Below are 22,769 nucleotides of genomic sequence, written 5' to 3' on the forward strand. Positions count from 1 at the left end.
GGTAGTCAAGGGAGGCATTTTTACCCCCTTTCTTCCAGGTTACAAAGCTGAGGTGCAAAGAGGCCAGAATCCAAGAAAATAAGTGTTGAAGCTAAGGTCTCCCAACATCAAACCCTGGACTCCTTCCACCAGGACAGAGATACATCTCTAGGAGTTAAGAATCAGAACGTCATCAACTGTCATTTCAGAGGACACAATAATTCTAATATGTCTGGCAGTTGAATCAAACTTTGTTCCCAGAAACATATTAAATAATATAGATGTAGAAATATAGAGGAAAATCACAAAAATGTGGAATTTGAAATGTCTAGAAAGAGGGAAAAAACAAGTCCAGGCTGGTTTCTAGGTTTGTAGTCAGAAACTTTTAGATTTGCAACCTGAAAACTGTATGACTGAATGAAGGACAAAATACCCAGACAACTGTGAGAATTTTAATATAAATGACTGCCTCATTGCTTACTTGCCATATGGTAGGGACTCATTCCAATTCTTCACTTTGCTTTATCTAGAAAGACATGGTCTTTCCCTTAACTTGTCAACTCCAAAACTAGGTTTTAGCATCTGCTTATTTTGCAATGATTTAAGACATGTTATCTAAACAAAAAGGACAATGGAGAGATTTGAAAGCACATGTAATCAAATTCCAATATACACATGTGTCATATAAACACTAATGATTATGGTTAAGATTATAAAAGGAAAGCGATATCAATGTGTTTGGGCACCTCAAATATGTGAATTAAGTGATTTCCATGTTTTATTCTGCTCTGAAATGATAAGATATTATTGTGGATGGAAGAAAATGGCAAACTTACTTTATTTCTACCCTCCTCCTCCTTCAAGAATATTATCTAAGATTCCAAAACACTGTTTGGACCACATTTTTATGCAGTGATAGTAAAGGGGGAAATATTTTTTAAAAAAAAATAATGTTCCTAGGTAAGACATCTCTTGTAACCTCTTCTTTTTCATTTCATGAAGAAAGTAAATGGGTGGGAGGGCCTCTTCTAGAAGGGCCAACATACTTGCTTTCTTAGTCGACCTCTTGCTTACTCAGGGCTAAATTGTTAGTCCTCTAGCCCTGGTTCTGGTCTGTCCCTAGCTAAATCTTTTTCTTTTTTCTTTCTTTTTTTTTTTTTTTTGCATAATTTGTTGCTAGAATATATACACTTGGCCATGCAAATTACATGAACTGTGATAAGATTTGAGAAACTCCCTTCTTCCCCTTGGAGCTTAAATTTAAATCCTGTTTCCAGGCAAATTACCAGAAAGCTTTTTATGTCAATGAGAACAGGAGCAAAGCTAATTAATAAGCTGGATTCATGTTTGCTATTTTCCATTTTGCCTTGTGCTTAACCACCTCAATAACATGAAGTATGTGTGTGTGTTCTGTGTAGATGTGCATGCAGGCATTATTAAGCCCCCGGTCGTAATATTATCTTAATATTAAAATTATGTTATCTTGCGTAACAACTTGATTCTATTCTGTGAAAGGCACAATGGAAATGAAACAAAGAGAACCCAGCAGGATTGGAAAGGCAGAAAGACCAACTGAGAAAACATTAAAACATGGATTACTCTATACAATTTGGAAAGCTCAAACTAATATTTAGTAACCTCATTTATGAAAAAAGAATATAGGGAATTTAAAACATATTCTAGCAAGTAAATTTACAAGATCTAGGCTGTAAAGCTTATTTAAATAAGGGAGTTCATATAACATTTTTTTTTCAAATGGAAACTAGTTAATATTACCAATCTTATGTTATAAATGGAAGTATGTGTGTATGTTTTTGTGTGTAAGTGTGCTTTTTGTGTGTGTGTGTTTTCTGTTGAGAGTAATAACAAAGTAGATACAGGTCCAATATTTTATTTCCATAAATAAAGTTTTATTGGAACACAACCATGACTGTTCATTTACATATTGTCTATGGCTATTGAGCTATAACAATAGAGTTGAGTAGTTGTGACAGAGACCATAAGGCCTGCAGCAACTAAAATATCATCTGGCCCTTTAGAGAAACAGGTTGCCACCCCCTGCTATAGAGTTCAAGAATGGTCCCTGGATTAGCGGCATCAGAACGACCTTGGAATTTGTCAGAAATGTAAATTTTCTGGCCCATCCTAGACCTATGAAATAACAGATTTGTTTTTTATACTGATAAATGAAAGCAGAGGAGAGCACAAGACCATGGATAGCAAAGCTCTGTACTGAGTCAGCCTTGCATGAAACGTGTCATAAAGTAAAAGCCATAATGATGGAATCAAATCCGACAAGACATACGCAAAAAATGCTCAAAATTAAGGGAAAACCCTATTTAAAACAGAGTTTAACCTCCATTGTCATTAATAATGAATCCAACCCTAAGTGTATATTGGGTCTTGAGCTACAGTATAACCATAATAGCACATACACGATTTTTTAAACCTTTGTTTTGGGATCAGCAAGATGTGTGAAAGTTTGTTACACAGGTGAACTCATGTAATGGGAATTTGTTGTATAGATTTTTTCATCACCCAACTATTAAGCCTATTACCCAATAGTTACCTTTTCTGCTCCTCTCCCTCCTTCCATCTTCCCCCTAAAGTAGACTCCAATATTTATTTTTTCCCTACTTTGTGTTCATAACTTCTCATCATTTAGCTCCACTTAAAAGTGATAACAGGCAGCTTTTGGTTCCTGTTTCTGGGTTAGTCTCCTAAGGATAATGACCTCCAGTTCCATTTATGTTCCTACAAAAGACATGATCTTATTCTTTTTTATGGCTGCATAGTATTCCCTGGTGTAAATGTACCACACTTCTTTATCCAATCTGTCATTGATGGGCATTTAGGTTGATTCCATGTCTTTGCTTTTATAAATAGTGCTGCAATAAACATTCACATGTGTATCTTTATGGTAGAATGATTTACATTCCTCTGGGTATATACCCAGTAATAGGATTGCTGGATTGAATGGTATTTCTGTCTTTAGGTCTTTAAGGAATCACCATTCTCCTTTTCACAATGGTTGAACTAATTTACACCTCCACCAACAGTGTATAAGTGTTCCCTTTAATCTGCAACTTCACCAGCATCTGTTATTATTATTATTTTTTTTTACTTTTAAATAACAACAATTCTAACTGGTATGAAATGGTATCTCACTGTGGTTTTGTTTTGCATTTCTCTAATGATCAGTGATATTGAGCATTTTTTCATATGCTTGTTGGCTGCATGTATGTCTTCTTTTGAAAAGTGTCTGTTCATGTCTTTGTCCACTTTTTAATGGTTTTTTTTCTTGTAAATTTGTTTAAGTTCCCTATAGATGCTAGATAGTAGACATTTGTCAGATGCATAGCTTGCAAATATTTTCTCCCATTGTTTAGGTTGTCTCTTTACTCTGTTGATAGTTTCTTTTGCTGTGCAGAAGCTCTTTCATTTAATTAGATTCCATTTGTTAACTTTTGCTTTTGTTGTGATTGCATTTTGGTGTCTTTGTCATAAAATCTTAAAATCTTTGCCTGTTACTATGTTCAGGATGGTATTGCCTAGGTTGTCTTCAAGAGTTTTTATAGTTTTGAATTTTACATCTAAGCCTTTAATCCACCTTGAGTTGAATTTTTGTATATGGTGTAAGGAAGGATCTAGCTTCGATCTGCTGTATATGGCTAGCCAGTTATCCCAGCACCATTTATTGAATAGGAACTCTTTCTCCATTGCTTGTTTTTGTCAGGTTTGTTGAAGGTTAGATGGTCATAAGTGTGTGGCCTTATTTCTGGGTTCTCTATTCTGTTCCGTTTGTCTATGTGCCTGTTTTTGTACCAGTAACATGCTGTTTTGGTTACTGCCGCCCTGCAATATAATTTGAAGTTGGGCCACACAGTACTTCCAGCTTTGTTCTTTTTGCTTAGAATTGCCTTGATTATTTGGACTCTTTTTCGGTTCCATAAAAATTTTAAATAAATTTTTCTAGTTCTGTGGAGAATGTCATTGGTAGTATGATAGGAAGAGCACTGAATCTGTACATTGCTTTGGGCAGTATGGCCTTTTCAATGATACTGATTCTTCCTATTCACTAGCATGTTTTTTTCCATTTGTTTGTGTCTTTTCTGATTTCTTTGAGCAGTGTTTTGTAATTCTCATTGCAGAGATTTTTCACTTCCCTGGTTAGCTGTATTCCCAGGTATTTTACTGTTTTTGTAGCGATCGTAAATGAGACTGCCTTTCTGATTTGACTCTTGGCATGGCTGTTGTTGGTGTATCGGAATGCCTGGGATTTCTGAACATTGATTTTGTATCCTGAAACTTGCTGAAGTTGCTTATCAGCTAAAGGAGATTTTGGGCCTAGACTATAGAGTCTCTAAATACAGAATCATGTCATCTGGAAACAGGAACAATTTGACTTCCTCTCTTCGTATTTGGATGCTCTATTTCTTTGTCTTGCTTGATTGCTCTGGCTAGGACTTCCGATACTATGTTGAATAGGAATGATGAGACAGGGCATCCTTGTGTTGTGCCAGTTTTCAAAGGAAATGCTTCAGCTTTTGCCCATTCAGTATAATGTTAGCTGTGGGTCTGTCACAGATGGCTCTTATTACTTTGAGGTATGTTCCTCCCATGCCTAGTTTCTTGAGTGTTTTTAACACGAAAAATGTTGAATTTCGCTGATAGCTTTTTCCACCAATTTCTCTTAAGAAATTTTTGTTAATGGCTTACATACTCATGGATAACCAAGAACCCAAGTTATGACAATGGCAGAGTAGTTAAAAGAAAAGCCTCTAACAATTGTATATATTTAACAATTACATAAAGAGCACCAGTTAAGTTACAACCAGAAGTTCAAGTTTTTCCATTTATGTTTGAGGCTACCTCAAGTGTTAAAAGCAACAATGTCACTGCCACACTAATAATAAGAAAACCGGACCATTTACAATATTATCATTTTTCATTTTTCAAGAGACAACCAGAGAATCATCACAAGGCAACCAAGTAAACCCTATTGCAAAGAGAACAGGCTTCTTTAAGGAGAGGCATGAGACAAAGTGTCTTACCTTGGGGAGGGCAAAGAGGAGACAGGTGGTAGCCATATTTGTATAGGGAACTCAGCTAATATTTGGAGGAACTTCTTCCTCTCCCTGTATATATTACCCATAGTGGCTGACACTAGGACTAAGCCACGTCACGGAATTCCCATGTGCATACACCAACATTCAAAATTCCACAAAGTATATTTTACACTATCAAGCACTGTGCTATAGTAGGAAGGTTGTCAAATGCAATAGATCCCAGATAGACACTGCTTGGATCTAATCTTTATTATTTTCCCTTCTTTTGAAAATCTGTTTGAAATTCCACAGTGAATTACTTCTAAATCTGTCATCTTGCCTACCTGGGGTTGTCTGAATATAGAAAAAAGTGGGTGGAGGCGGATGACAGAATGTAGCAAGGAAAGGTAGCTACTTCGTGTGCTTCTCAGACTCAGGAAGCATGTGCTCTATACTGAAAATTAAATGAATCATCGTGGTATACTATACTAATTTCCTTTTAGCTTTTAGAATTTGATCTGATAACAGAAACATCTACATATAAACAAGGAAGGCCACTACCAAAAATTTTGATATTTAACATTTATCAAATCAATACCTCTCTAAATAACTCCAGCCATTGACTGTATTAGTTCTATATTTATATCGATAGTGACAAAGGCACCTGAAAGGTTAAAATTGTTTTCTTTTCACTCCGGGTCACACTAAACTCAACAACTCATGGCTTCATCGATGACAGCATCACCACTGTTACCCAGGCCAGCAAAACCAATACCCTTTAAAATGTTAAATCTGGCATTTATCATAAAATGACAATCAAAGAACATTCTGATAACCAAATGTAATAAATTTTACACACACAATTTGAGCATCAGCTTAGCAACCTAGCTTAACTTCCCAGTTTATCATTTTCTGGTGAAGACCCTTGCGTAGGTTATCTGAATCTTCCAAGACTCCTCAGTTCTCTTATCTGCAATGTGTAATTTTCTAATATTTAAATTATAGGACTGGTGTGAAGATTGAAAAAGCTAATGCATTTGAGCATTCACGCTGGTGCTTGAATAGGCTATTCGTGACCACATAAGGCAAGGGAGGCTGGTATTAATATTCCTTCTCATCTCCAGTTTACACATGCAGAAAGCACCTTGGAATAGTTAAATTATTTACTTCAGGAAACACAGGAAATAATCAGCCCAGGCTTAAAATATCAGTCTGATCCTTTCTAAATTTTATTCTTTTTCTTTATATTAAACGTCTTTATTTAAGACCATAATTTGGTCTATATATGTTATCTAAGTCATAAATGACTTCAGATAAATCTTTGGTTAAATCCAAGACCAAGAGAATAAACCCATGTAAATAGGAAGATACCAAATTCGAGTAATTTTTAAAAATGTTCCATATACTCATGGATTATAAGAAAACTAAAAATAATCCAAGATAAAGCTCAACTTTGAATCCAATATACATTCATCAGATATACTAAGAAAATGGTTCAATTAATGGTAGTTTATCAAAACAATTCAACTTCATTTTCTTTAATACCTTGATATGCAATTAAATCTAAATTACAATTGCAGAACTGAATACACTGGAAAAGTGATTACCACAGATAAGACTATTCTAATATTTAATTATCAAACTTATATAAGAAATGGCTATATGCCAACTAAAGCAACTATTTTTTTACAGTAGGAAAAAAAGAACCCTGAATGTCAAAACACTTACTGCAGCTTGCCGATGAGTATTGGACAATATTCCATGAATCTTCACTTTATCTTTTTCCATTTGGTCTATATTCACCCACAAATCCCGGCTGGCAGAATCAGATGGACCATATATCCGAGATATATAGTAATTGTGGTCTGTATCCTCCTGCAATAACAGATAATAATGTATATCAAGAACAGAGATGTTTTCCCTACAATTCTTTTTAAAAATATCCTACTGAATTTAACAATATTAATAGTCTTTAACAGAGCCAAGTGATTTAACTAACCCCTAAGAGAAGTGAATTCGGATTAAATAAACAAACGTGCATATATACAGACACACAAATACACAAACTATAAGAAAAAAAGAAAAAATGTTAAAGAAATAGGTCTATGATTTGAATAATAATGTTTGGAATGCGAATTTTGTCTAATTCATTTATTACCTAAGTGCTAATTAAATACAATGATTCTTGAAATCCAGTCAAATCATGAATCCCATGTATTTTTTCCCAAATCATCAATCTAGATATATACATGTAATTGATCACAAAAGGGAAAAGAATATTCTCAGCAGTATTCTGAACAGATTTTGCCTTATGACTAAAAGAAAGACCACAATCCAAAATGTAAATTTGAGAATAGTGATTAAATGTTTTGTATATTTAACAATTCAATATATGTATTTCCATCTAAGTTTTGTATTTTACGTGTGTGTGTGTGTGTGTGTGTGTGTGTGTGTGTGTAAAATTAGTAGTCTTTTTTAGAAGAAATTGTTACATATACAAAACTTAGAAGGAAATATATACTGTGTACAATGATCTAATTTCTCACCAGAATGAAAATGTCCTTTTTGAAAAAAATGTCTTTCGAACTTACTACTAAAACCCTAAGGTACAATCACTATTCATAATGACAACTGAGACTTCTCTCCTTTAAAAATAAGGTTATATCAGGGTCTGCTTTTAGCTAATGGTCCTGGAAGTGGAGAGAATATACTTTTTTTTCTTTAATTTGGGTTATTAAATTCTACTTTTATTTGAATTCTCAATATTGGTGTTACCATAGTACCTGTCACAAAGCCTTTATTAGTCATGTTTCCCACTCCCTGAAGAGATTTAAATGTTTTAAGAGGCAATTTTGATGAGAAATACCCAGAAAAATTATATGATTCTTGGTTAATTCTGATTGCAATGTTTTTTAACCATGAAATGTAATTGTGCTTATCAATTTGAGGAGTTACTAGACTGAAAATATTTTAAAACATTCAGGTAAATGTAAAAAAAATGTTGAATAAATAGGTCTATGATTTAAATAATAAGGTTTGGGATGTGAATTTGTCTAATTCCTTTATTATCTAAGTGACAATTAAATTTAAAAAACTTTTCTTGAAAGCCAGTCAAAACATAAATCCCATGTATTTTTTCACAAATCATCTCTCTCTCTCTCTCTCTCTCTCTCTCTATATATATATATATATATATATATATATATATATATATATATTCTACTTTTATTTGAATTCTCATTATTGGCCTCATATATATATATATATATATATATATATATATATGTATATATATGGACTCATATATATATATATATATATACACATATGGACTCATATATATATATGTGTGTGTGTGTGTGTGTGTGTGTGTGTGTAGAGAAACTGATTACAAAGAGGAAAAGAATATTCCATGCAGAATTCTAAACAGATTTTGCCTCGTGACTAAAATAAGGACTATAACCCAAAATGTAAATGTTGAAAATAGTGGTTGAATGGTAACAGTAAGTTTGTAATCCCAGCACTTTGGGAGGCAAAGGTGGGTGGATCACTAAGGTCAGGGGTTTGAGACCAGCCTGTCCGACATGGTGAAACACAGTCTCTACTAAATACAAAAATTAGCTGGGTGTGATGGCACGTGCCTGCAATTCCAGCTTCTCAAGAGGCTGAGGTAGGAGAATCGCTTGAATGCTGGGGGTGGAGGTTGCAGTGAGCCGAGATCATGCCACTGCACTGCAGCCTGGGAGACAGAGTGAGATTCCATCTCAAAAAAAAAACAAAATCCTAGCTATATCTGCAATTAAACTCTGGGTATAGGGCAAACAAATTATATGTACACCTTAGTGAAAAAAAGAAAGGTCTTTATTGGTGGAAGAAGAACAAAGTAGATATAAGGAAAGAAGAAGGAAGAACATGAAGTCCCGAAGATGTCTGAAACCTCAGTGGTGTCCCACCCTCCCTCTGTTTCAGAACCGCATAATGACACTGATAGTTTGGGTTGTCTGAGGGTGAAACACACTGTGCATGTGTCTCCTACATATGCAACTTCTCTATGCTGTCTTGGCTTCGCCACTGTAAGATTTGGAGGTGGAAATCTTCCCTGACATTGGGCACAAGCCACTTTGCTCATGTCATTACACTGGCCACAGTGGTTGGTGGCATGCAAGAGCAGATAACCTAAGAAGGAACAAATTCCTTACTCAGACATTCAGGAATTTAGGCAGAGAAGAGATCATTTCCCATTCTGATTGCTGAGATGTGTGGGTGTGAGACCTCAAACCACTGCCTCCATTTTGCTACCATGAAAAAACTCTGCCTGAAGATGAAGCAAAGACATAGCTTAAAGAAGGAATTGCATGCCAGACATGGTGGTTCACGCCTGTATCCCAGCACTTTGGGAGGCCAAGGTGGGTGGATTACCTCAGGTTAGAAGTTTGAGACCAGCCTGGCAAAAATGGTGAAACCTGTCTCTATTAAAAATACTAAACAGCCAGGCATAGTGGCGGATGCCTGTAGTCACAGCTACTTGGGAGGCTGAGGCAGAAAAATGACTTGAACCCGGAAGGCAGAGGTTGCAGTGAGTCTGGGTAACAGAGTGAGAGAGACTCCATGGAAGGAAGGAAGGAAGGGAGGGAGGGAGGAAGGGAGGAAGGGAGGGAGGGTCGGCGGGCAGGCAGGCAAGCAAACTGAAGCATCTTTGAACAAGGCCACCTAGAGTTCAATTCATTGAATATTTTCTTCAAAGCCACTCTTTAATACCATTCACTGAATTTTTTTAATTAAAAATTAAATTATCTGAAATAATAATTCATTTAATTTTTCAGTGAATGGTATAAAACGGTGGTTTTGAAGAAAATATTCGATGTGCTTATATCAAAATGTAAATTTTTGTCCATATTGACAGTGTTATTACAAAGATTTCAGCAACACTGAAGTTAAAGATGTATTCTTTAGATTAATTACATAATAGATTCCATGATGCTGCAAAATTTTTCTAGAATTACTAAACAGATGTTTTCTTTAAAATGTCAAAATTTCTGAATTCAATTCAGTATCACTTTTGAAATTAGCATTTGTAAAATAACCCTGGCATTTTCCTTCATCTCTGGATTTCTGTGATTAGCTAAGAATCTTGAAGTTGTCATAAAGAACAAGGATATCATTGTACTTAATGAATTATCTGCAAAAACATACATGATTAGTCTAATTACAAATATCCACCACTGATATAGCCATGTGAAAATACATCTTTAATTTTACTTAAATCAGAGCTGCCAAAAACAATATCACATCTTTGAAATATCAGAGCTTGGTATTTGACTTCTATAGCCCACACTAGCCAAGTTGTCATGGCAACTTTTATTCAAAAAGGAAGACAGTTTATTGTTTACTTAGGAATGCAGAGACACAAGTTATTAAATTCCAGAGAGGTGCTTCACTCAGATATTCAGAAAAACCATAAAATAGATGTCTCAAAAATGTGACATTTTAGTACCAGTAAATTATTCAAAACATGTCTTGTCCTTTTTTTAGGAGTAACGGCACTTAAGATTCGTTAAAAGCCACTTTCAGTACAAAGATTTTCATTTTCTGTTCAAAAGCAAACTATTTCTAACAGCATAGAAAATAAAACAAAACACTACTGTGATATGCCTAGTTGCCAATTCATTTAGGAAACCAACTGTTAGAGAAAGTAGATGGCACAGTATGTGGTTATAAATCTTATAAATCCATGTTCCTCAAAAATGCATGGAAATGTTCAGCTGTAAACAAACAGAGGACATACACCAAAAATACAGAGGAAAAGTTATCATAACTGCAGCTTAGCCATTCTGCAGCAATCAACCAATCTGCATAATTCCCAACCCAAATGCTGCCTCCTTTTCTATCATGGATGTTGATTTTATGATGCGTAATGTTTATGAATGCCTGACATTGCCTCATGCAGTAGTACTATTTGAACTCCAGCTTCATTTCATTTAGAACTTAAAAAATAAAAGATCAAAAACATATTGTATGACTATCACTGTGGTAGTCATTTGATATCTTACAGATACTTAAAATACAATCAAAATTCTTGTTAAGATTATTTAACATTGAATCAATTGGCCACCTCTTGAAGATCCTTCCTTAATTAATAAAGGAAGATTATAATTTGAATTATTCTTGCCAGGTGTTAACAAATAGATTGCAATGTTACAAGAATGATTTAAAAATACTACTTGTGGATATTACACTCCTCAGAAATAAGGAGTTAATAAAAGAGCTCCCTGTGATCTAAGAAAATTCATGTTGATATATGAAACCAAAAGCACATGATGAAACCAACAGGATATGATGAAATAACAAGAGGAGAGAAAGAGTCAACTGCCAGTTGTCAGGTAAAGAATTACAGAGACGAACCCACTACTGGCCAGAATAAACATGACTAAATTACCAGTCAGAACACAGGAAATACTCCTGAGGTACATACGGCATGAAATGAAAAAGAATAATGAGAAAAATATCTAGGACGAATGTTATGCATTGAAGTTTGTGTCCCCGTGACAAAATTTGTAAGGCCAACTGATCTCTAGTTCTCACTGGCTTGGGCTTTAACAAGTTGTAACTTTAGTGAGGTCAATTATCCATTCAGTTCATTTCAGTGTGACCTTTCCTGCACATAGATTCCCTCTTTTGCCAGAAGTAAAATCATACAGAAAAAGGCAGGAGTTGTGGACTTAAAAAGCTGACCAGTGGAATGGGTAATAACTCCCAGCTGGTTTGGAAACTGACCTCATTGTAAGCAATGAGGTAAAGATCCCATCCTTGAATCTCCACCTTTTTCCATTACCTTAGAAGGTGACTTACAGGGAGTAAGGGGTGGGTGGATAATTAAGTCACATTAATTTTTTTTATTAACAAAAAGTAAATGACAGTATTTAGGTTTCTTTTCATTGGGTTGCTAAATAACTAAATTAAATGAACGTTATTTAAACACATTTGAAAAACATTAAGAACAGAATATATTCAGCATCCTTAAATCAAGCCCTGACAATTTCAGCATAAGAACAACTACATATTAGCTCTGCATAGACTTCAGTGCCCATCAGCAAATACTGCATTAATACCTTCTTCAGATACGAAGAACAATCAATTACATGGTATATAATTCAATATACTGTTATAGTGTCAGAAGAATTAAAATCTATCCATCCGATATCACCCGTTGGTGATATCAGATTATTGTACCAGCTCTCATTATGCACATCTTTTATGTGTCATTTCAGTTGTTTACCCATCTCTTCATCATTTCCCCAAGAATTTTTATCTACTTGATCGATTTGCAGCGTGGTCTATCCCTCTAGCGAGATCTTAATCTATGACGTTTCTGGGTATGATTTATTTGACCACTCCTTCGGAAGAGTTTAGTTAATTAAGTGACCCTCCTAATAACGTAAGATTAGTAGTAGAGTGGGGTGTGTATGCATATGAATTCACTGTAAAGTCAGAATACTGCACAACACATAAAAGACAGGATTCCAGATGTATTTTCATTATAAAACAGTTTCCATTTTCCCAGTAACAATCTCTCTTGTAGATGAGATTGTCTTCTCTGTTATGCAGAGTTGGATGAGCCAGATGGCCATAAAAGCACAATACCTTTGTAATCTTTCAAATTTATAACAAAATTAACACAGTTCATTCAGTTAAGTGCTTGCCTAGACCTACAGGCATTTTGAGGTATGTTAGTATGTGTTTATGTTGGTTCATTGATAATGAAATAGAATGTATTTTTCACTTGTGTATGCTATATCTTTATTTATCTACTCCCTGATGCAAATCTTTAATGTTTTTGAGAATAAGCCCCATTGACTATTCCCAGTCATGGAGTGATGAGATAGAAGATGCTAGAAAAACCATCTGAGGCAGAGTTTTAAACAAATTATTAGCATCTCAGTTTGTCTTTTATAAATACAATCAAGTGATTCCTAGTCAGTGTCCTTTAAAGAGGTGCACAGCCAATCTGCAAGGGATTTCTGAGGGCTTCACAAACCCAACAAAAAATGTTATTCAAAATTTTTTTTTTAAATATGTATGAGATTTCTACTAAAATGCATTAAATTAGCATTAAAATAATGTAGCTCAGAGGAGATTTGAGTTGAAGTACAGATTCCGACTCTAAATAGCCACTGTAAGTTCTGGGCTTTAGTCTGTATGGGAAGGAGTTGAACTAGATCTCTCATAGAATGGCTTTCGACTAAGCTTCTAAGATCTATGGCCACAAGGCAAACGGAAAGTGATTGCTAGGTATAGGTCAGAAGACCATTTGCCGGATTTAAGAGGTCCTCACTAAGAGAGATAAAAGCCTGTATTTGAATAGCTAGTACAGGGAGCTAGTTACAGTTAGCACTGGTATCAGTTCCATAGGTACATAATCATCCTTGCTGAGAACTTGTAGATTGGCCCCAAAGCTGGAGGCAAAGTTCACAAATGTGTTGCAGGGAAGATAAGAATCTTTGGAAACACTATGCATTATGTACATAAACTGAATAAATTATGGGTCTTGCATATATGTGCACAACTATCTTTCAAATGCACAATACAATTGTGATGGGTAAAATGCATGTCCATTTCTCAGAGCCACTGATTTTTTCTGTAATTTTTGATGTTGTGATTTTCCAATCCACTGGAAATAAACAACTATGGTGTGGAGGGGCTTACTATGTTCTAATTTAAAAAAAAAAAATCACCATTTGTAAAAGACGGAAATTTCTGTGCTAGATTTAACATCCATGATAGGGCTGGAAATTGGGTACTGTTTACACAATGCCTTAGCTCAGGCTACCATAACAATGTATGATAGACTGGATGACTTAAACAACAGAAATTTATTTCTCACAGTTCTGGAGGCCGGAAGTCCAAGATCAAGGTTCCAGAAGATTTCGTTTTCAGTGAGGGCCTCCTGGCTTGTAAAGGGCTGCTTTCTCCCTGTGTCCTCAGGAGATCGGGAGAGAATTCCCTGGAGCCTTCCCCTCTTACAGGAACACAAATCCCATGGGATTAGGGCCCCACCCTTATGGCCTTATTTAACCTTAATTACTTCCTAAAGGCCCTGATTCCAAATACAGTCACACTGAGGCCTAGGACTTCAACCTATGAGTTTGGAGTGGGTGGGGGGCACAATTTTAGTCCACAGCACACATACACAGTTTCTTTATTAAGTCTGGATTTGTAAAAAAAAATCCCCAGATGCCAGATATATTACTTTCAAAAACTCATGTCACATTCTATTACAAATCAGAATTGCCATTCAAGCTTTCTAATATAAGAAGGCTTTTGGAAAAATCCAGTTCTCTGTCTTGACCTATTTCTTACCCCAAAAAAATTGATAACCAACTACTATTTATAATTTTAAAAGAATTATGCAAAAATTTACTCAGGATTAGTTTTGAAAAATTATTAACTCAGTTCAGAATTTCACATAATCAACTTCTGTGGAAAAGCTGGGTGGTTTCTTTCTACTAACTTGTGACTACTTAGCCAATAGTCTCATTTTTAAGGTTACTGTTACTGTTTAGTCTGGTATTTCCAGTGACAGCTAATAATATACATTTTTTTTTTTTTGAGACAGTCTCACTCTGTTGCCCAGGCTGGAGTGCAGTGGCATGATCTTGGCTGACTGCAACGTCTGCCTCCTGGGTTCAAGCAATTCTCCTGCTTCAGCCTTCAGAGCAGCTAGGATTACAGGTGCACACCACCACACCCGGCTAATTTTTGTATTTTAGTAGAAATGGGGTTTCACCATGTTGGCCAGGCTTGTCTCGAACTCCTGACCTCAAATGATCCACGTGACTTGGTCTCCCAAAGTGGTGGTATTAAAGGCATGAGCCACTACGCCCTTCCTAGTATACTTTTAGTCATATTTTCAAAAATACTATTACTCATTTAATGTCAAAGAATGAAACTTTTCTTTAGTCTTTTTTCTTTGTTTCCAACTTCTCCACGTCTTTAAAATCTCAGCCTCCCAGATTCAGGAAGTGATCAATAAGCAATTCATCAGCTGTAAATGGAATTTTGCTGTGAGGTTTGATGTCATTTGCCATAGAGTTAGAATCTAATACTACATTACCCTTCTGCACATCATTTTGCAAATAAAGATAACTTTCTGACCTTTGTCTTCAAGATTACAAAACAGAAGTTAGAATAAAAATAATGTCACAACACTGGAATTATATCTATTTGAGATAAACGTGAATATATGCTGGAAACTATAAAATGCTATTAGATATCACTTTTGTTAATAGAGAGTCATTGGTTGCTTAATGATGAGGTTCTCAGGAATGTGTCATTAGGCAATTTCATCATTGTGCCAACATTATGGAGTGTACTTACACAAACCCAGATGGTATAATCTACTTTACACCTAGGCTATATGGTATGATCTACTGCTCTAGGTTACACACCTATACAGCAGGTAAGTGTACTGAAATCCGTAAGCAACTGTAACACAATGATCAGGATTTGAGAATCTAAACATACAGAGGTTACAGTAAAAATATGGTATTATAACACTATGGCATCACTGTCATATATGTAATCTGTCCTTGACAGAAATGTTGCATGCATCACACGATTATAAACCATGGCAACAACAACCAAAAAATCAGACATTCTACATTTTTATGCTATTAACATTTATAGAAGCATGAGTTCTCCTCAAACATCAGAGATCTCAACACAGGCTTTATAGAGTGAGCAATGATCTGTAGCCTCTAATATTGGAAAACAATTTTACAAATAAACAGTATTCTGAAAACTCCCTTTTTACTGAATTTTACATGTGCCTCTAAGCATATAACTTTAGTTATGAAAATACGTCTCCAACAGAAAAAGCACAGAATAAACAGCAATCAAATAAATTAATTTGGCCGTTAATAGCATATATTATGCTAGCATAGATAATTATTACCCTAAAAAGAATAAAGAGAATATTCATCCTAACCTAATTCTATGAGAATACTGTTACTTTTAATAGTAAACCTAGTATCCAAATGTATTATCTGTCTAATGGGATTAGTAACTACTTATAAAATGAAATCATACATATGTAATTGAAATTCTGGGACTGCATTTTAAAAACTTAACATATTTTTAAAACTTAACAAGGACAGGTAAAGAGGACATGCTACGTTGGGTAATTGTTTTCAAACTTATAATATTTCAAAGTGGTAAAACAATGTATAGATAAACCTTGATGGAGTCTCCTTCATGTTTTTATATTTGGACAAAAAATCCTCATAATAAACTTTTTCACATCTTGCACAATAAAACCTCTTTAAAAAAGCAGGATGCATGGTACTAAGAGTCAAAAACAAACTTATAATATATTTCATATTATTTAGTTTGTCTCACCTTTAAAGTTTATCACATTGCTTTGAGGAACGCTGAACATGTAAGGAGAAAAAGAGCAGTAATAAAGAGAAAACATAGCTTTAAAGCAAATTAATTTTTTAAAATAACATACAAATATATGCCTGATATGGTTTTGCCGAGTCCCCACCCAAATCTCCAATTGTAGCTCGCATAATTCCCATGTGTCATGTGAGGGAACAAGAGCGAGGCAACTGAATCATGGGGGCGAGTCTTTCCCATGCTGTTCTTGTGATAGTGAATAAGTCTCATGAGATCTGATGGTTTTATACAGAAGAGTTCCCCTGCACATGCTCTCTCTCTTGCCTGCCACCATGTAAGATAGGCTTTGCTCTTCCTTCACCTTCCACCATGATTGTGAGGCCTCCTCAGTCACGTGGAACTATGAGCTCATCAAACCTCTTTCTTTTAAGAATTACTGAGTCTTGGGTATGTCTTTATTTAGCAGCATGAGAATAGGCTAATACAATGCATAATTGATAAAAGGGGGCCATATTAGTAAACTAGAAATGAATAAATATGCTGTAATACTTGGAATGCCAAAATGAAGATCACTTACTTTCTGTGTTTCAGCATCCCCTTACGTAAAAATTTTTCTAGCAAGCTTCAAGAAGTATCAAGAATATTGAATTACGATTCTACATTCTCTTCATTTTTAATCCATTGGCTCTATCATAGGGAGATTTTGGTGCTTGGTTCTTTTTTTGGATCTTTTATTTTTAAACTAAGGAAATTATTAATCACGTATTTACAAAAACTGAGTAATAAGTGTAACTAAAACTGATGCACCTACGATATTACAAGGCCCTCTGCTTGGCACATAATATATGTAATATATTTAATCCTTGCAACAAACCAGTGAATTGGATACCACATTAAAAATAAAGAAACTGAAACTGAGACATATGGAGTAGCTTGCCCAGCACCACATAAACCTCAGGGACACAAAACCAGTTCTGTGTAACACAAACAAACTCCAGAGTCAATGTTCTCTCCACTTCCACAATACCTTGTAGTTAACACAATTTTTAGGACCTCAAAAAAAAAAAAAAAAAAAAAAATCACACACTTGCTCAAATTGTTTCTATTAGGCTACTTATCAGACTTTCTGTAAGAGCTCTCTCACGGGTCTCCCTGCTTCTCCTCCTCCAAGTTCCCCTCACTCTATTCTCTTTTTTTTTTTTTTTTTTTTTTTTTTGAGACGGAGTTTCGCTCTTGTTACCCAGGCTGGAGTGCAATGGCGCGATCTCGGCTCACCGCAACCTCCGCCTCCTGGGCTCAGGCAATTCTCCTGCCTCAGCCTCCTAAGTAGCTGGGATTACAGGCATGTGCCACCATGCCCAGCTAATTATTATTATTTTTTTTTTTTTGTATTTTTAGTAGAGACGGGGTTTCACCATGTTGACCAGGATGGTCTCGATCTCTTGACCTCGTGATCCACCCGCCTCGGCCTCCCAAAGTGCTGGGATTACAGGCTTGAGCCACCGCGCCCGGCCCCTCTATTCTCTACAGAGTAGAGTAATCCTTTTTGAAAAGTAATCCTATTAAAACAGCAATCTAATCATATCATGCCCCACTTCAGGAGGCTTCCCATCACTCTTAGAATAAAATCCAGTATCTTTACCACACACTGTGCTTGACATAACCATCTCTCCAACTTCATTTTCTCCTCTTATATTCCACACCAATCACACTGGTTTTCTTGTTGCCCCATGAATATGTCAATATTCTCCAATATCACACATTGTACCTGCTGTTTCATGCCCCTGAAATAATCCTCTTTTACTCTGTTTTAATTGTTTTAAGTCCTTTAAAACATTGTTTAACATCGGACTTTTTCTTCTTCTTTTACCTCCACTGAACTTCTTTAAAAATCTCTTTCTGGGCCAGGCATGGTGGCTCACTTTGGAAGACGAAGGTGGGCAGATTACTTGAGGTCAGGAGTTCAAGACCAGCCTGGCCAAGATGGTAAAACTTTATCTCTACAAAAAAATATAAAAAAATAGCTGGGCATGGTGGCACACACTTATAATCCCAACCATACAGCAAGCTAAGGCAGGAGAATTGCTTGAACTCAGGAGATAGAGGTTACAGTGAGCCGAGTTTGTGCCGGCTGCACTCCAGCCTGGGTGCCAGAGTAAGACTCTGTCTCAAAATAACAATAATAATAATAATCTTTCTATGTATCGTATCTAATTCTGTGTTCTAGTGATTAGAACTTTGTCTAGTACCTAATAGGTACTCAACACATAGTTGTTGATGTTTATACTTCTTTACATTTTACAAGCCTAATTTCTTTGGCTTTGTGACCTCCTAGAAAAAAAAGTCACAGTGGGCTGGGTGTGGAGCACCTCACCAATCCAAAGAATCCTGAATGAAGGGATAGTTGTTTTAAGCCATCAAGTTTTGGGGTTGTTACTTAGCAACAGACTACCGATAGAGGCGGCTTGGGACTTTTTATAATAGAGCATGGCCTTTCAAGACTCAAAAACTGAATAGTTAATCAAGTTTATAAATAAATTGGACTGGTTTGTAATGTGCTGCTACTTCGTCCTTGCTGTTATAAAGAAACCAGCACTGTGCCTTTTTTTTTTTTTTTTTTTTGATAGGATCTTCTCTGTCACCCAGGTGTAGTGCAGTGGCAACCACAGCTCACTGCACCCTGGACCTCATGGGGTCAGGAGACGCACCTACTTCAGCCTCCTGAGTAGCTGGGACTACAGGCACATGCCACCATGCTCAGCTAACTTTTTAAAGTTTTCTGTAGAAATGGGACCTCGCTATGTTGCCAAGGCTGGTCTTGAACTCCTGGCCTCAAACAGTCCTTGTGCCATTACAGGCATAAACCACTGAGAACAATTCTTTCTGTTCTGCATGGTATCAGCTGAGTTCACTGCTGGCCTGCAATCAGATGGTATGTCAGCTGGGTCCTGGATGGTTTCAGTCAGCCTCGGTCACATGTTTAGGGTCTCTAACTTCATTTGCTGTCTCATTCCTCTATATATGGGCTAGATTGGGGTTATTCATTGAGAACAAATGTGAATCTGAAAGAGCCAGTTCTTCAAGATGGATCTCAAGTTGTTAACTGAGCCTAAATTTAAAATAGAGCCAAGTGGCCATTGGCTGATAAGGGGTCACACATACTCTGAGCTCCCCAGAAACCCATACCTTTTTATTTCTGAGACATTCAGAGTTCACCTGAACCAACTATCAGCGCTCAACTGTCTCAGTCAGTCAAGGCTCACCTGTATCAACCAATCGGAGCTAAGCAAGTTTCAATCCTTTATTTACATAAACAGACCTGATTGGAAACTGTGGCAGGAATCTTTGCTACAGAACCTGAGCCTTCCCTTTGCTCTCTGGTATGTACCTTTTGTTGTACCCTGGAGGCTGCTGCATCTCAGTGGTTTGCAAATTGTTCACTGGAATAGTCTCTCTCCTCCAAATTCCTTTCCAGATAATTTTGTTCACATCACAAAATGACAGAATCTAAGAGGAATAAGAGTGAAAGCTGTACAGCCTCTGGAGGCATTGCCTCCAAAGTACACAATGTCACTTCACGTTTTTTTCATCAGAACAATTCACAAGGTATGGCCTGGATTGGACAGATGAGAAGAGAGATCTTATTTTCTTACAAAAGGAACTGCAGGAATTTATGGCCATTTATATAATACAATGCCATCCAGTTTTGTGTTGTTGTTGTTCCTGAGCAGTTGAGTTGTCTGGCTACACGTAACTATATGTCCTCTCGGCCCGAAAGAGATACTGTACCCATTTTCACTTTGTTGAGAGATCACTTTGATAATATTCTTAAGTAGTATCCTTTTTTTTTTTTCTTTTTTTCAAATAATCTCTAAAAGTGCTTTCATTTGGCATAGAGGAACTTTTAACAGTGTAAATCTTCTTACTGCTTTCTAAATAAGAAATTAAAAGCCTGATTCAAATGATAAATTCTTCTAGAATCACATCTTAGAAGAGGGAAAACCTTGTTGCTACCTCCCCTAATGCCAGGTAGCTGACTTGGATGGTAAATAAGGGCAGAACAAAAGAAGAGAGGTTGCAATCCTTTCATGAGTCATTAAAAACAAAGAAGCAAGAAGAAAAAGCACAATCTGTTGAGCAGTTTTGTTTTAACATTACCAATGATACATTCAAACAAATAATTTCATATTATGGTTTTGCTGATTTTGCAGAAAGATTCTCTTTCAGATCTATAAAACTGGCATTTATACTTTGCAATAAAATCATAAGATAGCTAGAACAGATTTTATTTCAGTGCAGCCCAAGAAGCATTTGTTCCTTCCCTTTCTTTTTTTTTTCTTTTTTCTTTTCTTTTTTTTTTTTTTTTTTTTGGCTTATTTCTTGCAAATTTCTAGGGGTGAGGAGGGGAATCAATGTTATTACATTTTCACTTTCTTAAACACTAGCTGGAAAGACCCCAAGAAAAAGAAATATACAGATAAAACATTCAAGAGACTATAGTCTAATGTAAGAAGATGCCATCAAATGGCCTATTTTTTTTTTACAAGCATTTCTTTTACATGTCACGCATTTAAGTCAACAAGTATTCATGATTCACGATGATTCATGGAATCTGTATGTGGGAGGTACGAAGGGCAAGTAGGTATTTATGATCTAGTCCTTGCTCTCTAGAATTCTGCAGCAGAGAGAGATGATACTGATATTCAAATATCCCTTTTCCAAACCAGCAGAACATAACTGCTGAACTAAAGACAGGACTCAGTCCATATGCTTTCTAAGAAAGAAAATCTCATTCAGTTTTAAAGATAAGAAAAATACGGTTCATAGAAGTAAGAGCATTTAACCTGGGCCTTGAAAAATGATTTAAAAATTGAGAGGGTCACTCTATTCAGAGGGACTGGTCTAATCATAGGAAAAAGGGCAGAAATAAACTACAAGTAATACAGAAACTCTCCAGAACAAAAGCTCATACACAGGAGTAATGTGAACTGAGGACAATTTGATATGCTGAAATTAGAATGCACAAAGCCTCAGTCCAGAAAGTCTGAACTTGATTCTGTAAAAGATGGGAGCCTTGGAAGCAATAGATTAAATGTGGACTTAGAAGGAACAATCTAGAAAATAGAGTGGATATGAGAAAGTACAAATTATAATCAGACATTGGTTTGGAAGCAATTTGGATAGGCAAAGAATAAAAATCGTAATAGCTCAAAGTGGGTTACCAAGAACAAAAGAGAAAGAGGCTGTTATGAGAAAGGCTGTGGGAAATGCAAAAGATTTGCCAGTATTTGAGAGGGAGAGGAGCACTCAAAAATGACCCTGAAGTACTAAGTATAACTGAGTCAATCCAGAAAGTTGAGAGTAACTACTGCCAGTTAAAGTTGTAAAACAGAACTTTTCATATCTATACATCATTTTAAATTCTAGAAAACAAATACGGGAAAATAATACCATTGATTCCCAAATATAGTACATACTCAACTCGCAGAAGCAAGGTCTTAGGAGTAATTAGTTATAACTGAGAGGCCTTCATATTCAAATAACACCTACATTTCTATTTTTCTCTCACTGAGTATTTGATACATGTTCAAGGTGGGACATGCCATGATCTAACAAATCCCTTTGAACTAGAGCCGTGGTTCTCAAATTTGTCAGCACATTAGAATCGCCTGGAGACCCTGAAAAATTCCAAACCCCAGGCCACATTTTACACCAATTAAATCAGAATTTGAGATGGAATGCAGGGTATGATCACAACATGCAGACAAGCCTGGGAACCGCTGAATTAAAAACAAGTAACACTAATTAGCTGAAACTTCCAAATTGCAACCAAACACACTGTTTTCTATGTGACCATGCCCAAACCAAGACTTTAGAAACCTATAAAATATTTCAATTTATCCTGAAAGAGTGATCAAAATTTAAGAATTTCACTTCCGCAAATGTAGAGCTTATCACTTTGCAAATCATGTACATCAAGGTTTATGTTCCAGGCAAGTGCAGGAAAATATATAGTCCTAAGTCTGTTTTTGAAATGGTGACTCTTAAAGTTCTACCCATGTTGAAATCAATCTCAGTAAAGTAGGCTGTGTCTAGATTCCTCTTTCTTAATGGATATCAGATCTAGACAATTTCTGAGATTTTTTTTAATGCTTCGTAAGTTGCATCTATACGTGTTCCAAATACAGATATGGAGTCCTCATATCATAGTTTTTGCTGCATTGATTTGATGTAGAATTTTAAGGTTTCGTTTTTTCAGGTTATATCAGCTTCAAAACAAGTGTCAAGACAAAGTATCTTCAAAAGTGCAATGGACAAGCTGCATCATGTTGAGATATCCACACAATT

General features: G+C 35.8%; 1 protein-coding gene across 1 annotated transcript in view; it reads right to left on the minus strand.

Annotated features, from left to right (window-relative positions):
• The window catches only part of PLXDC2 (plexin domain containing 2), a 422,459-nt gene that overhangs the window by 205,362 nt on the left and 194,328 nt on the right, over positions 1-22,769 (minus strand). Inside the window, exon 3 of the mRNA XM_003930659.4 lies at positions 6,756-6,902. Coding sequence (XP_003930708.2) covers positions 6,756-6,902 — 147 coding nt within the window. The remainder of the gene's footprint in view (positions 1-6,755; positions 6,903-22,769) is intronic.

The sequence above is a fragment of the Saimiri boliviensis genome, chromosome 8, assembly GCF_048565385.1.
Source record: "Saimiri boliviensis isolate mSaiBol1 chromosome 8, mSaiBol1.pri, whole genome shotgun sequence".
NCBI classification, from domain to species: domain Eukaryota; kingdom Metazoa; phylum Chordata; class Mammalia; order Primates; family Cebidae; genus Saimiri; species Saimiri boliviensis.